Source organism: Rhinolophus sinicus, linkage group LG10, assembly GCF_036562045.2.
Source record: "Rhinolophus sinicus isolate RSC01 linkage group LG10, ASM3656204v1, whole genome shotgun sequence".
Classification (NCBI taxonomy): Eukaryota; Metazoa; Chordata; class Mammalia; order Chiroptera; family Rhinolophidae; genus Rhinolophus; species Rhinolophus sinicus.
Window position 1 is genome coordinate 95,722,717 of NC_133759.1, and position 23,523 is coordinate 95,746,239.

A 23,523-nucleotide genomic window follows, 5' to 3' on the forward strand; every position below is an offset into this window, starting at 1 on the left:
ATGCTTTTTCTTTTTAACTCAAAAAGAATTTGCTGTATCCCTCGTATATTGCTAGCACTGCTAGGCTCTGAGAATACTGCAATCCCTGTGAGCATGAAGCTTACAAACCAGGAGGGGAAACATACATTAAACAAATACTTATCCTACCAATTATTTAATTACAAGTGTGATAAAAAATATAGAATGTTGTGAAATGTTTTAAAGTTTTTAAAGATTTTAAAGTTTACTCTATTTAAAAATAGTACCTTTTATTTTTACTTTTAGATTCTTTTTCATTTAGCTAGTTCTTTCTTCCTTTTGTCTCTTATTTTAAATATCACTCATTTTACTTATCTTACCTCTAATTATAGGGTTATTAGAAAAGGTTTTAATATAACTATTTCCTTTTCTTTTATTGTACCCTGTACTCCTTTGGGTTTTTTTAAAAAGCCTTTTCTTAACTTTCTAATCCTTTTTATGATTTTCTTTTTAGCTCTTTTCCAGTCTCCATATAATCATTACTTTGTGATTTGTTGAGATTATATGTAGGACATTTAGGGAGGCTGCATTCTAGAATAATCAGCCTTTAGACCACAAAGACAACACCCCGATGTTACGCAGTTTCTTCCCACTAGCTCTCTCATTATGCCCTCCTCTAGGACCCCAGGAATGGTGCTCCCTCAATGCTGCAATGTCCCCCGTTACTGTCCATTAAACTGTCCAAAAGAACCTGAGTTGTTGGATCAATCATCCTACCACATAAATTAATTAACATCTCCCCTAAGGACCTTAGATCATGTCCCTTTGCTCAACTCCCCTCGCTGTCCCTTCTGAAAGAAGAATCTGGGCACTGCACCCCAAACTATACAGAAGAACTGAAATAAGAATCAACGTTAACAACGATCTCTACATCTAAATTTTAACTTCACGCTGTCTCATGGTGGCAATGAACACTCTTGGTTATACTCAGTTTCAACAGAGTAGGTCATCCACAACATTAAAAAACATGACAACAAGACTAAAAAAGAAGACCCCAGAGAAGGAATTATCTAAAATTCCATGAATCATTACAGGCCAAAAATTAGTCTGAGGCAAGAGCCTAATTTTTAACAGAATTTCAGAGCCTAAATTTTAACAGAAATTCCAATTTTTAACAGAATTTTATAACTATTTTAAGACTCAATCAGATGAGATATTCAAAAGCACTATTATAATTTTTTGATTTAGAAGATTTAAATGGTAAAATGTATTAAGTTGGTCAGAAGCAAGAATTCCTGCCTTCTACTTGTAACTGAATAAAATCTTTCCTGTATGAAGCTTCTTTTTTTCACTTTGTCAGAAATGTGTGCAATGCTGACAGCCAACCCTGAGCACTAACAAACGAAACACTTTAAAATCCCCTCCCCCAGTCCCTGTTCCGGAGCCTATTCTCCTTTGACTGAAACTGTTTGGGGGCATAAGGAATGTGTAAGACGCATTTGAAAAGAGACTCAAGGATAGCTTGCAATTGGGAAAACTCTCGCTATAAAGAGAAGCATAAAAGTTATTTAAAAAATAAATAACAACAAAACCTAGGAGCTTACCAATTCAGCAATGATTAAAAACCTTTACTTAGTATCAGTCTCTTAAGCAACCTGAGTTACTGAACAACCTAGGAACAATCTGTACCTTCTGGCCACTTAGAGCTTTCCTACAATGTTACTTCCAAAGAAACCTAATCTTTGCAATATGTGCAAACAAAGGCACAGCTCAATTTAAGAGATCACAGATACTGAGATGCTCCGACTCCTGGATTTCAGGACCTACTACACCCTAAGTGCTGTGCTAGCAACTGAATAGTTCATTCACCCAGAGTTTAATTACTTAAATCATCTCTGCTACCCTGCTTCTTTCTTCAACTTCTTTCTGACCCCCTACTAAATGTTTAGCGCCTGCATCTGATAATACTCAAAAAAAAGAAAACATCAAATACTGAAATGGGTCAATTTTATTCCTGTCAAAATTAAAAGCTGAGTATATAATGACAAAATTCATTTTAACAATCCTTTTATCCAATAACAATGGTTCTTAACTGAGGAAAATTTTGTTCCTCGGGAGACAATATTTGGCAACCAGAGACACTTTTTGGTTTCCCGGCTGTTGGGGGCCGGTGGGACTCAGCAATCAAGTGAGTGCAGGAAGGAGGTTAGCATCCCGTAATGCACAGGACTGCCCCCACAGCAAAGAATGACCCCACCCCAAGTGCTAATAGTTCCCACATAGAGAAACCCTCATCTACAGCTTAGACTTACACAATCTTCCATAAAATGGAGAGCTAATTACCTGTATTTTACACGTAAGCAACTCCTGGGAAAGCTTTACATTTGAAACCATATTAACACACCAAGACCAGGATGAAAAATAGTATACTTTTACCTTTTGAAACCCATAGGCTCTTAATTCAAGTCATACATATACAAAATTGATATGCTGGTTCAAAAATCTAACAATAAAGCAAGGAACTTAAGAATACTGAAGTTTAAAAGTTTTAGAGAGAAACATCCAACTGTGGATCTGAACCATGACCACAGCCCCATAGGAATGGTCATATGGTCATAGTCCCCCCCACCCCCCGCCCCTTTTAGCTCTGGACAGTCTCAATTTTAAAGTAGGACTGGCACTGGAAAATACATTTCTTACATCAGTCAAAATGAAAAGCATAATTTAGTAATGTTAAGAATTAAAAACCTGACATTTATCAAATTCTAATGAATTCAATTAGAATATTAATATTAAATGTTCATACTACACCACCTAAATCCATGGATTTTCTAAAGTTTAATTCTTCTGAACTGCAAGCTATAACCATTTATAGGCACATTCTAAACAGGCTTTTATTCACTTAAGGGTAATCAGCTTCATGTGAATACATGCATTTAGGGAAAATAGATCCAATTTTTTTAAGAGTTCGTGAAATTTTGAATTTAAAAAATTAATATTTGCAAATGTCTTTTTCCAAAGTCAGTTTTTGAAGTACCAAATGGATTGTTTAAATTATCCAAGTATTGATTGTTCTTCTCAGGACCATGCTTATACTCTGCCTTGATATAACTGGACTGGAATGAATGATGGAAACAACTTTAAATCACATAAATGATAAGGGACTTGTATCTAGAATATATAAAGAATTCCTACAACTCAATTAAAAAAAGGCAACCCAATTAAATAATGGCCAAAGGTTCTGAATAAACATTTCTCCAAAAATTTACATGAAAAGATGTACAACCTCATTTAGCCATCAAGAAACTACAAATCACAACAACCACAATGAAATATCACTTCATACTCACTATGAAGGCTATACTACAAAATACAAGCACCAACAAGTGTTAGCGAAGATATGGAGAAATTGAAATCCTCATACACTGCTGGTGGAAACATACAATAGTGCAGCCATGTTAGAAAATAGTCTGGCAGTTCCTCAAAAGGTCAAACAAATACTGTACGATCCAGAAATTCCACTCCAAAGTACATGCCCAAGAAAAAAATGTCCACACAAAAACCATGAATGTTCACAGCATTATTCATAATAGCCAAAAAGTGGAAACAACCCAAATGTCCATCAGTGGATAAACAAAATGTGGTATATTCACACACAGAATATAATTTGGACATAAAAAGAAAGTACTGATACATACTACGACATGATGAACCTTGAAAGCATGCTAAGTGAAAAAGGCCAGGCACAAAGGACCACATACTTATATAATTCAATGTTTATGAAATATCCAGAGTAGACCAATGCAGAGACAGAAAATAGAATCACAGTTGCCTGGGGTGCGTGGGGGGTATGATATTGGTGGGAAATGGGGAGTGACTGCTGGGTAGGGGGTGTCTTCTTAGAGTGAAGAAAATGTTCTATATTCGATTGTGATCATGGTTTGCACAATTCTATAAATGTACTAAAATTCACTGAGCTGCATACTTTAAGTAGGTATGTGAATTATATCTCAATAAATCTATTATTTTTAAAAAAAGATACTTGGTTATGAAACTGCCACATGAAATCTGAACTATCTTTTTTTTTTAAACTAAAAACTTCAGCCTTAACATTTTATAAATGTGACATGTTCGAGCTTCAATATTTATTAAATGTGACATGCTATGAATAATTCAAGAATCACACACCTTTCACCTTTGCTAACCTTTTGTGAGAGAGCACCATGTAGTGTAAATTATACTGAGGAGAAATACTAAAATATGCCACCTCTTGGAATTTGTTAGTTTAATATCAAAACTAACTCCAGAAAATGGACAGTCTTACTTTATAGTTTCAAAGAGGCAACTTGCCAAGGTAACATAGTATTTACTAAGTAGGGAAACTATTTCATACCCAGTGTTATTCTAAAACTGATTTTCTTCCTACCGCTTGCCTAAGAGAACTGAACTAAGAAAACCTGGATTCAAGTTCAACTCTGGGATTGCCCCTTCCTAGCTGTTGGCCCACTTTAGTTTTTTCATCTATAGACTTCAAAAGATTATAAAGATCGAAATGAAATAAAGAACTGGAAATGCTTTTGCACACTGTAAAATTTTATTACAATCTTTTTAATTGTTCAAAATAAGTTTGGATTTTTTTCATAATGAAACAAACTTTAAACATAAGGAAAAAACATTCCCAGATACACTAAAACTAAAAAGTTGAAATTGCCACAAGGATAAGACAGAAAAAGGCTTTTCTTCACCTCTGACACTTTTAGGGTCCCCTTTATCCTTATATAACAGAATTTTGACTGCTCTGGAAAAGCATGGATGGTAAAACTATAGACAAAAATAGAGCCACATGGTTTCAGCTATCACTACACCACAAACCACATAGAAACTGAAAAACCCTAAGGAAAAGGGCAGGTTCATTGTTTTTTCACCCAGAATTATAATAACTAGCAAAGCAATAATTTTAATAACTTTACCTTCAACTTTGAAATTTCTTTCCTATTAACTCTAAAAAGCTATCATTATATAGCTATACCATGGAATACTATGCCATTTAAAAAATCATTTTTTAAAGACTAGCAACCCAGGAAAATGCTCATAAAACACTGCTGCATAATAAAAACAAGACATTAAGAATGTTAGTTAAAATTCACTGAGCACTAGTAAAGAGTAAAGTGTTAGAAATTGTGCTAAGAGCTTTACATGCTTTATCTTATTAAATCTTCACAATAGCCCTTATCACCATTTTACAAGTGAGGGAAACTGAGATGTATCTTTCTGGTGACACTAAGCTTACAGAGCAGTACATAAGGGTTGTGAAGGCTTACCTGTCCATTTATCCAAGATACGGCACTCATGTGTGTCCGGGCACTCAATTACACCCTAAAACGGTGACTTGGCAGCCCATACACTAACTATTGCACACTTTTTGTTTAAAAACTGAATAAAAAGGTAGGGAACATCTCTACTTTGAGCTTAAGGTGAGATTCAGGTGTCTAGGTAAAGCCACAGGACAAGATTGTGGCTGGGGGCTTGGGGTTAGTGGCAGTGGAGCAGGAAGGACATTATGTCTGTGTCAGACTGGCCCTTGGACTCCTCGTCTAAACTCTATGGAGAAAGATGTGACAGGAAAAGGCTGTTCCCAGGAAGGAGTGGTCTAAGACACAGGGACATCCTTGTGTGACACCAAATTAGAAAAGTCATTGTCCCCACTTTAGAGTAAGACACAGCTTGATTTGAAACACTGTGAGGATCACAAGAAACGCATACGCCTCTGGCAGCTCCAGAGTTTGCAACTGTGATATGCAAGGGCATACCCTGGGCAAAGACAGTGGCAGACGTTAAAAAGTAGGGCACCTCCAGGTACCATTTTGAGCAGAAGAAATCAACCAGACAGTCACAGAAGAGAGGAACGTGAGAAGACTGTGTTTTGGGGAAACAATCTGGGTCCTTGGAGAAACATCTAGATGAAATACTAAGGAGGAAGAAGGTGCTCCTTCAACAAGAAGGGACAAGAGCCAGTGACTGCTCATTGCTTTCACTTCTTAGGAGTTGGAAAAATAATTATCTATTTAAGTGGTGAAAACTGGAAGGTATTAAAAAACTGGAAGGAAATACCAGAATTTTAACAGGTCTATCTATGGGGAGTGTGATTGTTATTGCCTTTAAATTTTCTGTATTTCCCCAAAATTGTCTACAGCGAACGGTAATATTTTATAATCAGGAAAATAAAAGGAGCTTTAAAAAGTTAACTATTCAAGTTATAAAAATGCTATTTCTAAGATTCAAGCTCAAGATTACAGCAAAATGTGTATTTCAGACCTCAAAAAAATTATATCTTGTTATATATACAAAGTTAACTGTCATTCTTCTTAGAATTGGGAGTGTATTTTATTATGGTTATACATTTCAATCAAAACGAAAGAAATTATACCCCCCAAATTTGTCTACCCCATTACATTTACTGTGTAGCTTTTGGTTCACCATATTTCAATATTCTGTTCCAAAGTAGGAACCTCATATTCGCTGGCACACTAGAGTCTTAAAATTTGGGACTAGCATCCCAATGACATTTTTAAAAATAGAACAAAAAATCATCAGATTTGTTTGGAACCACAAAAGACCCCGAATAGCCAAAGCAATCTTAAGAAAAAAGAACAATACTGGAGGTATCACACTCCCTGACTCTAGCTTGTACTACAGGGCTACAATAATCAAAACAGCATGGTATTGGCAGGAAAACAGACACATAGACCAATGGAATAGAATTGAGAACCCAGAAATAAAACCACATAAATATGGACAGATAATTTTTGACAAAGAAGCCAAAAACATACAATGGAGCAAAGACAGCCTCTTCAATAAATGGTGCTGGGAGAATTGGAAAGCCACGTGCAAAAGAATGAAACTGGACTGCTATTTGTCACCATGTACCAAAGTTAATTCAAAATGGATCAAAGACTTAAGCATAAGACCTGACACAATAAACTGCATAGAAGAAAACATAGGTACTAAACTTATGGACCTTGGGTTCAAAGAGCATTTTATGAATTTGACTCCAAAGGCAAGGAAAGTAAAAGCTAAAATAAACAAATGGGACTATATGAAACTTAAAAGCTTCTGCACAGCAAAAGAAACCATCGACAAAATAAAGAGGCAACCAACTGAATGGGAGAAGATTTTTGCAAACAGTGCCTCCGATAAGGGGCTAATATCCAAAATATACAAGGAACTCATGAAACTCAACAACAAAAAGCAAACAATCCAATTGAAAAATGGGCAGACGACCTGAAGAGACATTTCTCCAAAGAGGACATACAAATGGCAAATAGACATATGAAAAAACGCTCAACATCACTAATCATCAGAGAAATGCAAATAAAAACCACAATGAGGTATCACCTCAGCCCAGTCAGAATGGCTATCATCAACAAGACAAATAGTAACAAGTGTTGGAGAGGCCGTGGAGAAAAAGGAACCCTCATACACTGTTGGTGGGAATGCAGACTGGTGCAGCCGTTATGGAAGGCAGTGTGGAGGTTCCTCAAAAAATTACAAATGGAATTACCATATGACCCAGCAATCCCTCTCCTGGGTATCTACCCAAAAAATCTGAAAACATTATCCATAAAGACACGTGTGCTCCAATGTTCATTGCAGCTTTATATACGGGGTCAAGACATGGAAACAACCAAAATATCCTTCGATAGATGAATGGATAAAGAAGTTGTGGTATATAAACACAATGGAATACTATTCGGCAGTAAGAAAAGATGATATAGGAACATTGGTGACAACATGGATGGATCTTGAGAGTGTAATGCTGAGCGAAATAAGTCAGACAGAAAAAGCAGAGGACCATATGATTTCACTGATATGTGGTATATAAACCAAAAACAACAAAAGAACAAGACAAACAAATGAGAAACAAAAACTCGTAGACACAGACAATAGTTTAGTGGTTACCAGAGGGTAAGGGGGATGAGGGTGGGAGATGAGGGTAAGGGGGATCAAATACATGGTGATGGAAGGAGAACGGACTCAGGGTGGTGAACACACAATCGGATTTATAGATGATGTAATACAGAATTGTACACCTGAAATCTATGTAATTTTACTAACAATTGTTACCCCAATAAATTAAAAAAAAACTTGGGGACCAGCAGACCTGGCCATACAGACAATATCGCTAAAGAGGCAGAAGTTCTGAGCTATACAATTAACCTCATCAAATAATTTGTATCAGTCATTCCCTATATACCTGGTTGCATCTTTACTGATTCTCATGCATCATAAACTGACTCTCTGAAATGATGAAAGTAATGAAGTCTGCAATTGTTAAACTGTTCCTACTGCTTATCTTTGGAAATTCTTTTCTCTGGTAATACAGAAAAGTCCATGGGTATCATTGTAAACATAACCTTACAGCCCATTTCATCTTAAGATTGTTTTTAAAAGCAGAAATAAAATTTAAGGCATAACCCCAGCTACCAATCCTGTATGGTAATATTTATTTAGAAAACAAGTATCAAAATAACTTTTTAATATCTACCAAAAGCTCAGCTTCTTAATAGTGTTCATGAAAAGTATTTTATTGGTAAAGAAAAACTTTAAATTCAGTCATAGATTTCAAAAATGGGGTCAAACTCTTACCTGGAGATTTGATGTCCAGCATAGAGGAGTAGGGCAGTCAAAAAATACAGGTAAAGCTGAACCAGGTGCTGCCTGGGCAAGGTTAGTAGCACAACACTTAAGATATAACCTGTTGTAAAAATGAAGAGATGTAAATAAAATACGAGTCTAATTTAGTCTCCAAATTAATTACACTAATAAAAAGAGCTTGAAGTAAATTACTTTCCAATTAGGTTTCAACAACTTTGAGGTTTTTTTACTTCACTATCAGAGTAAGGTCAGCACAGTAAAATCACTATGGATTTTTTGTTGAAGATATAGAGTATGTTTCACTTCTTCTGTAGATGTTTCTACTTTATAATCAAATACATCACATAAAGGTGCACCGGGACTCCTCTCATCATCTCCCCTTCCTGATATCTACTTATCTGTTCTAGACCAATTCTCTCATTCTCTATCTAGTCCCAGAGAAGGAAGTGGGCGTCCTCATATCCCTCTCTAAGGCTGCCCTTTCCATTCAATTTAAGGTCTTATTTTTCCAACTCCTAAAAACTTCTATCTTCTACATCTTCAATCATTCCCGACAACAGTCCCTACCTCTTTTCAAAGGATGTGCAGCGCTCTTCCCCAATCTTGAAGAAAAATCTCTCTTATTCTATTATCTATTTTTCTCATTCCACTGACATGTTATATGCAAACTATCTACCGATGCTTCTATTTTCTAAAGGTGTTAGTCCCTCATTACCCTCTACAATCTACAAACCCCCTCCCACTCTAAAGAGACTCAGAAGTCAATGATTACCTTCTTGTCAAATCTAACACTTCCTGCTTCTCCTTGTCTCAGCATCTAAGGCAACTACCTTCAAAATTGTTATCCTTTGGTTCTGTGACATGAATTTCCTTTTACCCTCTAATTCTCCCCTCCACTTTCTTTTCACCCTCTCAAATGAAAATAGGAAATTTAGTCTGTGAACAACTGCTTTTCTCTCTATAAAGTATCTAGCTCAAAGAATCTATTTTGTTGCTTCAAATATACCATTCCAGATGTATGTTATCAACAAACAGTTACTGGAAACCTACTGCATAAGCTAAAGTACTTAATCAATGCCTATTCTAAGAAAAAAACTTCACCATTTCTTATTGGAAGTAGACACTTCACAAAGCTCATACCTAAGACGTATTCCAGTTAAATGTTCTCATATGCAACAGTACAAACTGAGCTCCCATCCTCCTCCCTCAACAAGCTGGCTCACCCCTTCATTCTCCTATATCCCCGCCACTCTGACTCAAACCGGCGTCATCTTTTGTTACTAAGCCCTGCTGAGTCTTCCTCAGTAAGTCTCTCATGTGTTGCCCTTCCTTTCCAGTCCCTATGCCCCATCCTAATCTGCTCTATAATATAATAGTACACTAATTGCTATTCTTTTTTCACTCTCTTTCCATCTTCATACATCTTGTATTTCATTACAAGGGTAATAGTCCCAAAACCATCACTTTCATCTAGAGAACACTCTTGCTCTAAAACTTTCAAAAGTTCTGAACTTCTCAGTCTGACATTCTAGATCTTGAAAAATCTAGTCCCAGTCAACTCTCTTGTAACTAGTTTCCACTTATTAATGAGTCTTTATTTGGGCACATGTATCCCTTCTTAGCAACTAATGCCCCACTCACGGTGACTCACTCATGCTTAAAGCTAAGGAAACAGGAGGTGTGCTAAGGACTAAAGAGAGATTTCAGACTTCCCACACAGCCTAACTTCAAGAACAATCCAGCACAAGTCAGAGATAAGTATTTCTATTCACTTTTTGTTTCTTAAAATAATTTCCCCAATTTATTTTATTAACCTCTATCTTAAAGGACTTCAGAGGTATTTAAAAGGATGTTTATTATATTTAGCAAGCATTTCTCATGTTTGTCGCTGAAGGATTTTTCTAATCAGTCTATTGCATGAAACCTTTCCTTAAATTCTGTCTTTTAATGAACTAGCATTTTCCTTTCCAGGTATTCTAATCTTTCCCTTCTCATGCACATCTCATAAAATCAGCTGCCAAATTCTCTAAAGATACTCATTTCATTCTTTCTTTCAATTATCCAGTCTTTCATGAAACATTATTACATGTCAAGTGTGATCCATATGTACTAGACACACGGAAGAGCCAAAGAATAAAGAAATCGGTCTAGTGAAACAAATAAACATGGACAAAAGTATGAAACAATATTGCTGCTGTAATAAAAAAACATTAGAAGGGCTATGGTTAATTAAGTGATTAAGTTTGATCTGGACCCCAAAGGTAAATGGAGCGTTACACCAGGCTAAGGAAAAAGAGAAACAGTTTCAGGAAAAGAGAATAGCATATAAAAACCAAAAACCAAAAACAAAAAAGGTATAAAAACAAAGGATATTATCAGGAGACAATAAATTCTGTACGCTAGACTAGAATTTGGTGTAAACAGAAAGACTATTGGGAGGGTATTGGGAGACGAGGCTGATACACTAAGCCTCAATATAAAGCCTTGTGCATATTAAGTTTAGACTGAACTAATGGTTCTCACTTAGGTTAGAGACCCACTTAGGTTAGGTAATAAAACAAAAAAATGAAACAACAAAAACCTTATGACTCATCTATACTCCCATTTTCACATTCCAGTCGAAACATAACTATGATAATGACATACTACACAAGATTTTTGAGAGATTATGAACACTTATACAAAAATGATAGTATGCACAAATCATTTGAACTACAAAGACTAGATAATTCCAAAGTTCATATAGAAAACTAACAATAACAGAAAAACTCAAAGCAGCAAATATAAAACAATGAAGGCACTAACTATCAGACAGTAAAATAGAATCAAAATCCTCAGTAACAGGCAAACTAAAAGGATAGAAAAAAAATTCAGAAATGAAACAAAATGTGTGTGATAATACAGTATATTAGTATGCAGTATAAATTAGTATGCAGTATATACTATATATATGTATATGTATAATTTAGTATATAATACTCAGGAAAATTTGGACTAAACTAATAAATACATACAGGTTACCAGACAGTAATCTGTAAAAAAAATAAAATTATACCTATAACACACTGTACATGCATATAAATTCTAAATGAAGCAAAGATTTACATGTAAGAAATAATAAATAAATAAATTTAAGAAATAAAACCACAAAAACAATGCAATAAAATGATAAAATTCTTTATAAACTCAAGAACAGGAAAGGCTTTTCTAATTGATTGAAGATCCTAAAGCTATAGAAGAAGAAACAACAAATTGAACCACATTTAAAACAAATTCTGCATGTCAAAACACACCAAGCAAAATCAAGGGAAATGAAACCGGAAAACATAATTTCAACTCATCACAAAAAATTACTTTCTTTTGTGTAAAACCAAACTCCCACAAATTGGGAAGAAAAGGCTAACAATCCCATAGAAAAGTGGGCAAGAGACATTAACTAACAACTCTCTGAAAAAGAAATACACATTTTTCTTAAACGTAAATATATTACACCTCACTCATAAGAAAAATACAAATTAAAACTACATTTAAAAACATACATTTTTCACCTACTGGAGTAGCTAAATATAAAAGGTTGATAACATTGTTTTGAAAAGGATGTAAGACTGCAGGAACTCACAGCCATCATTAGTGGAGGTACAAAATAGTAAAACCCTGTGGTTAATGCCTAGGGAGAATGGTATTGATCAGTATTGCAAATGTATATACTCTTTAAGCCGGCAATTTCACTTCTACTAATTTATCCCAAGGCTATTTTGCATCTGATGACATTATGGTTATACAAAATTATTTAGAATAACACAATGAAATAGAAGACAGAGCTATCTAAAATGTCTACCAGTAGAGTAATTAGTTCAATAAATTATGGTACAGCCATATGAGGATACTACACCACTATAAAACAAAATTGTAGGGTTGGGGAAGAGTGAGGCCTCAACATTTAATCAGAACCTTATGATTTGACAGAACAGAGTACAAAACTATTTCATGAATACCTAAAAGCAGTAGTTATGGCTCTATGACACATCAGTAAGTTAAAACAAACAAAAGGTTCGGAACAGTGTGTATTAGGCTACCATCTGTACAAACAGGGGAAAATACATTTCTACTTATATATTACATTTACATTTATACATCAATATACCTTTAATATTTACATATATATATCAATATCTCTAGAATTATACACAAGAAAGTAAAAATAGCTGCTTGTTGGGACTCAGAATGAGAACTTAGTGGATGAGGAGCAGGTATAGGAGAAGAAAACTTTTCACTGTATATTTTTTATACTTTTTGAACATAATTACCAATTTTAAAAACTAAGTATTTTTAATTTTTAAAATGTGCATTAAGGATGAAATTCTGTAATCGAGAACATTATATAAACACTACTCATACATAATACTTTGACAGAGAGGTTAATCCAACCAAAAACCATTCAGCCTGAAATTATCTACGGTAGATAATCACTGAGCTTACGCTACCATAGCATGTAATAAGTATATTTAAGAAGTCTGAGTTGTTTCCAAAGTTATGTCAGAGAGCAATGAATGGCAATGTAACAGAAACATTCAATTTCTAAAATTACTGTTTCTAGTTATTAGGCAGCTGTTTTTATAATATTTCAATCTATTTAGGAATAATATATATGATAAGCACATTTTTTAAACCACAGGGTGAATTATTTTGCTGATTAAGCTAAAAATCTAAGCCAAGTACTCAATTGTTCCTCTACAACAGACTGGAATTATTTTCCATAAATTGGCTAACATACAAAGCCTTCAATAAAGGGCTGAGAATTATAGTGCTTCGCAGCATAAAAGAACCTTCTCATTTCACAGACTTTCCCAAGGTAGTGCCTCCTAAGAGAGATGAGTTTATTGTAGTCAGGTGTTCTGCTTCCCGGACACCGTCTTTTCTGCTAGACCATAATTCTCCCCACAATGGCTTATTTGGTAATCTTTTAGAGCTGTAAGGGGTTCTCATGGCTAAGCTTTGGAATCCATAAAGTTCTTCTATAGATAAAAATTAAAAAATCTCATAAAAACAGGACAACCCTTCACAATTTTATTAAAAAATTATACTTGTTGATGGGCAATTCTAATAAAAATATTAATAAAACCATTATAGTACATCATTCAAACCATGTCTTGAGTTAGGCAATAGCAACATTAAATGAAACATATTGTTGCTACCGTTACAAGTAAACCAAAAGTTAACCTAAAAATTAAGGATCATGACTTCCATTGTGGATGAATTTTATCTGTTTCCTGCCTATATTTCTTTAACCTCTCAACATTACTTTTACCACTAATTCCAAATTATAATATCATTGCCCACATTTCATTTAACTGAAATAAATGCTTTATCTTCAACTGATATTAATGTTTTGGAACAATGAAGAATATTGCATTTCAAAAAGCTTACTTTCTGAATTACTAGTAAAATCCAAAATACTGACAAATTAGAACAGGCCAAATGTCTGGAAAGGCATTTCTCATTATTTACATTTTATCCTATTAAACTCCAAAATGTTTTCTTCTGCCTTCTAGTTTCATCCAGTAAATAAACCCAACACCGTCTGTTTTCCTCTACCCCTCACAATCCACATCCATTGGTAAGACAAGACTATAAACAAGATTCATAAACATTCATCAATGACTCTCTCCCTGTCACCTCAATGTAACTGGATCTCATGTTCCCCAAATTAAAAAATATGCAAAGACATAAAATAAATCAGAATGCTCACTAAAAGATGAGAAAAGGTGATATGGACACTCACCTACATAATGCATGTTAAGAGCCAAATACTTATATTGAAAAAGAGGGTTGTTGCTGAGGCTACTTCTTTGGATCTGCTGGAAGAAGGAGCTGACATCCCATCTGTACAGGACATCCAACAGCATGATGCTTGGCACCCTCAGGGCCACATTTAACACTGCCTCCATTTTCTCCTTTGCGGCCATGTTTTTTTCTAGGAGCAGACCTAATATTCAGGAGACACAAAATAAAAATAAGTCACCTCAAATAGCTTTTAGATATCCTCTTATGAATCTAATGGACTGTCAGGTACAATACAAAAACTATCTTACAATGTATCAAACTTCTTAGCCACATCTACTTCTAGGTATTTATAATATAAGCTTTGTACTATGCTTTCACACTGACTCTTTCAGGTCTGCCCAATCTTAAGATTCTAATTAAATGTTTGGGCCTCAAAACTTATTTTTAAAAAGCCCCTAACTCCAAATCTAAGCACATAGCAACAACACACCCTTTAAGAGTACTTAGCTCTCTTCCAGTCAACTTGAAAAGAAAAATTCACTCCTATAAAGTTATTTGAGATTTATGTAGCTCTTAAAAGAGAGGGAAAACACTAAATATTTTTTATACAAAAAAACTAAGCTAGTCAGTAAAAATTTGATAATTACACAGTAAGTTTGCAGCATCTCAGTCTACCCTTTTCCAAAATTGAAGTACTGAATTTACATGATATACATACAATTCAGAGAACCTAGGATATGTAAAAGTAAAGAAAACATTATTTGCAACACTGTTTCCTTGAATCACTGCAATTAAACTCTTAGTCGGAAATTCACGTAATCTACCTTCAAGGTAGGAAAATAATGCTCGTCAAATTCTTCCTGTGACACAAACATCCTGGCACAACAGACATGCTGGCACATGAACAAAATCAGGCACTGTGAGTCTGCAGCCCGTCTTTGCTGAGCTGTGGATGAGTAGATGAATGGAGTGAAGGAAAAAAAGGAAGAAAATGAAGGCTCTCCAGAACTATCTACGATCTAAAAGGATAACTCAGTGGAAAACGATTTTATATGACTGAAATGCCAATCAATCCAAGGAATTATAAAAACGAACAGGGTAAACAAAAGTGGGGAAAAGACAATTTTAAGAGTAAAGATAATTCTGGATTGTTGGCTCTGACAACTTCCTTTTAAGAATTATGCTGAGAAAGCTAAACACATTTATAGCTTTGGCAGTCATTTCAGACATTATAGGACAAACTAAAACATTTATTTCTGAAGAAAATTATAGTGACAGATTGCTATGCTATGGTTAAATATTTGTATTTCCATTTTATCCTCTAATTTTGATAGCTTCCTAGCTCAGACAGTTTTTTTTAAAAAGCAGCTCAACTTGTCACACCATTATTATAAGCTTTTTAATCACTGAAAAACTGATTATTTTAACTGACTATTGACTGATCCCATATCATTCCCATTACCCAAATGTGATATATATGCTATCAATAATGCAAATTTAACATTTTTATAAATATTGTAATTCTGATTACTTTAAATGAACAAGGTTGATATAATTCTCATATAGTGAGAGATTCAAAACCAAATAGCTGTGTCCTAAGGGGAAAAAAGGCACTGAAAAATAAAATCTCTAATCAACATTCATTGCAAATTATACCACTCGGGGAACCTAAATTTCTCAAAGCTCATATTATCAGGAAAAAAAAAAAAAAAAACCTGGGAAGAATTGCACCAAAATATTCACATTAACATCTTTTCAAACAGTGAGGCTGAGGTAATTTTTATTCCCTTGTAGAGTTTTCCATTTGTCAAATGTTTTAGAATACCCATGTGTTATTTGGGAAGGTAGGGAGGATGCATTTAAAAGAAAAATTCTTGGCAAAAAGTGTAATGTGCCTGTACCATCTAAATGACTTAAGGAAATATACGGGAAGTAACTGCTTACTCTGGTGGTCAAATTGATAATTCAATGAACTCTTGGGAGTTTAACTATTTTTCCATATTCTAGAATCCAAGATACATCACTACTCCTATTGCAAGCAACAGCAACAAAAAAAAACACAGGAGTATTACTGAGTTAATACATGCGATCCATATTTATTTCATCTGACTTGGAGCCTTTCTGTTTGTAATGTGTTGTGCTTTTAAATGTACCCACTGTCAACATTTACTGTAGCTCTTAAAAAGGATAAAGAAAAAATTTAACAAATAACCAATCCTGCATTAGAAATCAAGACATGAACTGCTGAAGAAAAAAAATCTCCCAAATTCTTAGAGGATCATCTCTATTATAAAAGAAAGTCATTAGCACAATGGTACATATTCCCTCTTAATCATCTCTACTCCTGTCTCACAAATAGAGCAAGAATAAAAAGAAAATCTTGGGTCCCTAAAGCTGTCAATGCAGAAGGATACCTAAGAAGACAGATTCCCAAACTCTACTGCACAGTAAACTCAAGGCTCAAATGTCTAAATTAAGAAGGGCCTTGGATAGAATATGTCTATTTAATAACAAATCTACTGATCATTAAAAATTTCATTTATTTCTGTACGTATGTGATATTTTAGCAAGTAACTGGCAAGCTTACCATGTATAGGAATGTGAAGGAAACAGTTACTACATGGAAAACCAAATCCAAAAGATTACTCACAAAAGCTGTGAAAGGAAAAGAGAAAAAACCCCAACGTCCCCCAAATTTTGTAATTTTGAATCTTTCTAAAGTAGAAGTGCCACATGAGAGATTGGGTGGCGACCAGCACAAATAAAAAGAGTGTACACTACACTCTAGCACCACACACTAAACCAACATCCAAACAAAATGTTGAAATATTCATCTTGTTTGCAGACACCTGAAATCACTCACACCTGCCAAATCACTATATTACCAGCATGAAGTAAAAATGGAGCCTTCTCTCCTGGAGTAAAGATGTTTGGTTTAAGCCCAATTTATCTTTTTCCTTAGATTTGTTGGACAGATCTAATGGGCATATTCTAAGTCGGAAGCAGCTCAAAATTCTCTTAAAACCAAAACAATATACCAAATAATCCTTGAAAATAAAGGTAAAGAAAATTTAAAGGCTTCACACTCCTAAAGCCAAATATATAAGCTGCTTCCTGCCCAGTTCAGTTGCATACATTCTACCATCCATGCAAGATTTTACAACTTCCTCCTTGAACTATGAAAAGAACTGGAAAAGTAATACTACAACACAATGTCTCAGCAAGTAACAAAACTAAATGTGACTCAAACTTAAAGATGCTTTACACAGTAAAGCAGCGTTAAACAAACCAAAAAAAAAATCTTTCCTTCGAATAATGGCAAAAAAGGCTCAACAAATGCTAACCAAAAACAGTGCCACAGTGATTTCATTAAATGACTTTCCCAGGCTTGGAAGCAGCTATTTGGAAGCACCAGGTGTGTGCATTGCTATTTACAAACACAGTAATGTCTTGTATAAGTATAACGTTGCATGGTTCACCATTCATATTTGTGGGTTAGGAAACACAGGAGCCTCATTCTACACTTCCCTGAAAATGCATTTGTTTTGAATTTGAAGGAATCAAACATGAACAATATGAAAAACGTAAATTTTTAAAGTCATAGCTTGTCTCCGTTGAAGAATTGTCAAATAAGAAAAATGGAAAATGCGGTCTTACAAAAAAATGAACAGCATTTTACATCTCCTAAATGAACTCCCTTTTAAAAGACAAAGCAAAAATAAGAATGCTATATGACCCGATTTAAAAATGTTCAGTACAACACTAGACAATTTAAGGCAGAAAGTGTCTACACCTTTTCCCCCATCAAAAGAAAAAACAAAAATTATCATTCACCATTAATCTTTGTCCCATCCAATTAAAAAGAAAAACAACTCTATCATCTGCTAAAACCAATCTTAAAACGGACAGATTTTCTAGCTGTCCGTATGTCAGGATGGTAAGCTCTAAAAATGTAAGAGGGCAAAGCTAGAGCCTAAAATCATAAGTAAACACAGCCAAAAACTGATACGGGAGAACGCACTTCTTATATAAGCTTTGGCACATGTTTTAAATATAGCTGGTCCTCCCCACTCCCACGCATTGCTAGCTGTGTGTGTACCTGATTTCCACATAAACTACTAGTAGTTCTGTGGTTTCTCATCATCTCCAAAACGGCAAAGATATGGAGTCCATTCTGAATAAAAGGGCCACCTTTCAATTTAAGGAGCCAGACAGTGGAAATAAAAACTGCTACCTCTGCCATTGGGCGCTCAGCCTGGGTCACGCCTGCAGCACAGACAGCTCATCCTTGGTCATGAGTCAAGATTCAGAGCTGCACACTCCGTATGTTAAAAAATAAAAAGACACAGTCCTCTCCTTTCAAACTAGTTTCCTGTTTACTGTAGGCTGTGATGCAAAGCCATCCATTAATCTTTTATGCCTTCTCAGTGCAAAGCCCCCTTCCGCTGTCCCCGCACCTCCTCCCCCCCCGCCCCCACGCGTGCTGATCTCAGACGCGTTTGAACTATAGTAACCCCAACTCAGCTCGCTGCAAAGCAGGCAGCGCTTTAGCAGCAGCAGCAGCAGCCCCAGCCGCAGCCGGGCCGCAGCCGCCGCGGGGCTAGGGGGTTACGTTCACAAAAACTCTGCCAGAAGAAGAGGCCCGTGCCAGGGAGCTCCCCTCCTGTCTGGCCAAGGGTGCTGGCTACCCCGCGCCACACACCGAAAAGCTTCCAAAGAAAGACGCGGGCGAAGTTCTTCATCCCCGAACAGCAAGGGAGTCTCGTTCCAGAAGGGAGAGCATGGATCTCCGGGACCTTGGGTGGGGAAAGCAGAACTGGACGGGGATGCAGAAGAGATGGCAAGCCAGAGAGAAAACGAGAGACAAAAAGGATGGGATGATGAGAGCTCTTGCTGTTTAAAAAAAAAGAAAAAAGACAGATGGGATGCACAGCAAACGGGTCCCCATTCTACGAATGATTTGGCAGGCCTTTCTGCACCCCCCAAACAATCTCAAACCGCACGAACGGGGGGAGGCTGAGTTTGGGGTGCGTAGACCAAAGAAGGGTAAGGCGAGACAGGAAAGAGGGAGGGAAGCTTGGAAGCAAAGTGGACAAAGACGCAGAAAAGGAAAAGTTGCAAGTAGGAGCTGGAGAAACGGAGCTAGGCAGCGCAGGAAGGGGCTTACAAAAGGCCTCGAAATGGGATGCTGGGGAGGCGATGGGCGAAAGCGCAGAGTGCGGGCATCTTAGGAATGCTGGGGGAGGCGAGGGAAATCTCCAGGAGGATGGGGAGGTGGGAGGCGGGAGACCATGCACGGGAGCTGGGGGAAGGGGGCTGTGTGCGGGGCCCCAAGAGGAGAGCGCAGAGTCGGAGAGCGGGTGACGGGCCAGGAGGGGCTGGCTGTTGGGAGGGAGGGGCGCTGCGGGTGAAGAAGGGATGTGGACGCCGCCGAGGCTGGAAGGAGAGGAGGGAGGTGAACTGGGAAAGGGGCTCAGGGAGAACGGGATCGGGGAGGGGAGGGAGGGAGGATGCGGGAAACGGACTGGGGGCTGGGAAGGGGGCCGGCCGGAGCGGACGGTTCGGTCACCTCGGCTCCCTGCCCGCGGGGCGGCGCCGCCGGCGGGCTGTACGGCTCCGCAACTCCCCGGCTCTCTCGCCCGCCCTCCCGTTCTTCTCGGGCGGCGGCGGCGACGGGGGCCGGGACGACGCGGCTCACAGCGGCGGCTCCTCCGCGCCGGGCCTTGGTTGCTGCGTCTTGGGAGGCGGCGGCAGCGGCGGCGGCAGCGGCCCGACCCGTGCGGTCACCATCGTCCGCGGCAGCATGCGCTCGCTGGCCGAGCCCCTCAGCAGCCGGCGGCGGCCATGGCTTCCTGCGCTCGCTCCTCCCGCCCCCAGCACTCTGCGGCGGCCGCGACCCGGCTCTCGTGCTCTGCGCCTGCGCGTGGCCCCGCCAGCGCGGCGCGCCCCTCCCCCGCCCCCGCGCGCGCGCGCGCCAGCACTCACTCACAATCGCAGCCGCGGGGTGTTCCCGCGTAGCCCCCGGTGCTTGCGCGAGAGACACACACCTCCCGCTGCCCACCGAGCCGGGCTCTGGCGGCTATGGAGACGCTTGCCACCCCGAGACCTGTCCGCGCACTGTGCCACGCGCCATTCTGACACACGTGCGCTCTCACACTGCCCGAACACCACGAGTCGCCCGCACCCACCGCCACCCACACCTGGCCTGACCACGTGGGAGAATCGGAGGGTCTGATCCTTACCCCGTGCAATAGCTGTGATGCCAGAATCTTTTTTAAACTCCCTCACTGACTGGACTAGACTGTCAACACCAAAGCATCAGACCACGTCTGTGAAGGCTTAGGCAGAGCCTATCGCAGAACAGGTGTTCAGTAAACCTTTGTTGAATACGTGAGTGGATGAATGAATAAATGAATTGGAACTGTTCACTGAGTATCCTTAATTGAACACTTCCGATCCCTTGCTTTAAAGACTACGTTCGAAACATTTTACTGTAGTATGAAACTAAATGGTATTTTGTGTTTGTCTTCTTTTGAGTCCAAGGTTCAACATTGAGATTACACATGTGTGCCGAGTCCCTAGCACTGACCAGCATTCCTACCCTAATTTAAATGTCCACACACCTTTCGGGGCAGGAGCTGTTCCCCACTGAAGCACGTTGTGTGTGCACAGAACGAATGAAAGACGTTGCTAGTCTTCTTGGCTTTGGCAGAACTGTTAATCACCCCTTTTTCTACGGCCCTGCCTTACCATGACCCTCCACAGATCCCCTCATCCCTGCCCATCACCCTCCAAAAAAACCCCTACCTATACTGTTCCTTGCGTTATCTTTGGTTAGTTCCTGGAGAGCCAGTCACTATTAGAAACCAGTCTGGCCTTTGATGTTGGCAGTGCCTATTACAGAGAAGATACACGCCCGTAGGTCAAATGTTGCAACGATTCTGGATCATCCTGAAATTGTGAAGCCTCAACGTCTGCATGCTACAAGAGATATTAATGTATTTCAATCTAGATTTCTGTGTGGGGGGCCTTCCTTGGAAATTCAAGTCTCTGGTCTCTGCACTCTAAATGATAAACCCCCAATCCTGAGCAACTTTTGTTATCTTGTTAAAATTGTAAAATCAAGTTCTACATTTAACAAAATGTAATTACTGGAGACATCAATCAAATGCAGAGTAACTTCCACTAGTTTGATAGCTCTGTCGAAACCAACAGAAAGCAAGTTTTTAAAACTTCTGGGAATTATGTTCATAACTCTAGAGCCACCTTTCATCCTGGTGCCTTAGACTACTTTAGAATAATCATTAAGCCTGATACATCCCAGGGAAGCAGTTTTATGAATCTCTTTATATAGCCTGTTAAGAAATTACAGAAACCACATGACTAATGGCTGAAATAGGAAACTGCCCAAGATAGCAAGGCCTTATCCCTTGGTTTCCTCCCAGTAAAATTTGACTTTACCACTGTCTTAGTCAAGAAAACAAAAGGACAAAAATGTTACAAAGAAGTCAAAATCTATGTAATGCTAAATTCTAATTGGATTTATTCTTCTAGGGTGAATTGCAGAATCTTAAAATATTTAGTATTACCAGGTTGGTGTGTTTTACTTAAATGCAGGGAAGGCCTACCTCAGCTCTCACCTTTACTTGATGTAAAGGGGGGGAAATGGCTTCAAAGCCTCATAACTCTAACTCTAAGTACTCTGGACTTGTAAAAGCAGGAAAAAGCCCCATGCCTTTTTTGCCTTTGAATTTTATAGCAGGTGCCTGTAAATGCTGAAGTTCAAAACAAGTAAAGAAAATTACTCTGGTAATGAAAGGGTTACTGCTATTATATTACTGCTGATCCAGTTTTGGGAAAGGTCCACATTGCCAGAAGCAGGTAACCAAATCAAAGTAAAAAGAAAGGCATAGAAAAAAGAATAGGCATGGGGCAGTAGAGAGAACTGCTCAAATAAAAGAGCAATCACAGTGTACTTTCTAGAGATATCCAAACCCACCCAAATCAGGAAAGGTCAGGAGCAAAATTCATGGTAAGTTCCTGGAACCAAGCTTAAGGAAATACCCAAATGCCACAGCTGGGTCATAAAAGGAATCAAGTTAGGGTGCTAGAAGGAAAGGAGTGTTAATGGCTGTGGAATGGCAAACCAGTCAGGATTCTAAAGGTTAAGTTCCTGTTCACTAAATATATTCAACATTGAGAGGAAGTCAGCACAAAGTTTAGAAATGTGCATACTTGTTACAGCTCTAGCCATTCCAAAGAGGTAGTCCCTGAATTCCTTACAGAAACTATTGCTAATAATCACCTAGAAATAGTCTTTGTTGCAAATCTTGATAACTGATGGTCAGTTTGTTATGCACACTACCTTGAAGATCCAGAGGTAAGATCTCAAATAACAGATTTCACATAATGGGGCCAAAATCCAAAGGTCTTGGCTAGCCAACATTGGAAAATGGGGGAAAGGAGAATTTTCATTTACTCATTTATTCACTCATTTTGTTAGTTCCTAATGTTTTCTGGGCACTTTGAGGTTTTCTCTACCCAATTCAAAAATAATTTTCTTGAATAGAAGAGTCTAAATGACATATAAAATCTCACTGAACCTGGGTACCCCAAGGTTTGATTTTGAAAGCCAATTCTAAGAGGAAAACTATATAGTCATGAGTGGCTTAACCACAGGATACGCTCTATGATATGCATCGTTAGGTGATTTCATCACTGTGCAAACATCCTAGAGTGCTCTTAGGCAAACCTAGATGGTATAGCCTGCTATACACCTAGGCTATAGGTAGAGCCTATTGCTCCTAGGCTACAAACCTGTACAAAATGTTACTATGCTGAATACTGTAGGCAATTGTAATGCATTGCGCTACATTATGAGGGTAATAGGAATTTTTCAGCTCTGTTATAATCACCATCATATATGCAGTCCATCATTGACAGAAATATCCTTATGTGGTACATAACTGTAGTTTTCTTAGGCAACACGGTTTGGTAAAGGGAGATTCACTCTTTTTGACATATAATTGAGATGTAATTCACATACCATACAATAAACCTAGTGTGTGATTCAAGTGGTTTTTAGTATATTCAGAGCTGTGCAACCATCAACCAATTTTAGAACAT

The 23,523-nt window shown here is 37.8% G+C and overlaps 1 protein-coding gene across 8 annotated transcripts in view; it reads right to left on the bottom strand.

The window, feature by feature from the left end:
* RNF145 (ring finger protein 145) overlaps positions 1-20,275 on the bottom strand; it is a 47,334-nt gene extending 27,059 nt beyond the window's left edge. Inside the window, exons 1-6 of one of the 8 annotated variants that reach the window (XM_074313856.1) lie at positions 19,967-20,275; positions 19,100-19,213; positions 18,632-18,783; positions 15,222-15,343; positions 14,396-14,599; positions 8,605-8,713 (exon numbers count right to left, since the gene is read on the bottom strand). In XM_074313856.1, the coding sequence (XP_074169957.1) occupies positions 8,605-8,713; positions 14,396-14,579 (293 nt within the window). In that variant the 5' untranslated portion in view covers positions 14,580-14,599; positions 15,222-15,343; positions 18,632-18,783; positions 19,100-19,213; positions 19,967-20,275. Of the gene's footprint in view, positions 1-8,604; positions 8,714-14,395; positions 14,600-15,221; positions 15,344-18,468; positions 18,557-18,631; positions 18,784-19,099; positions 19,214-19,966 lie in introns of those variants that run through there. The other 7 variants (XM_074313858.1, XM_074313857.1, XM_074313854.1 and 4 more) reach the window with 7 other exon arrangements.
* Between the last annotated feature and the right edge of the window lie 3,248 nt (positions 20,276-23,523).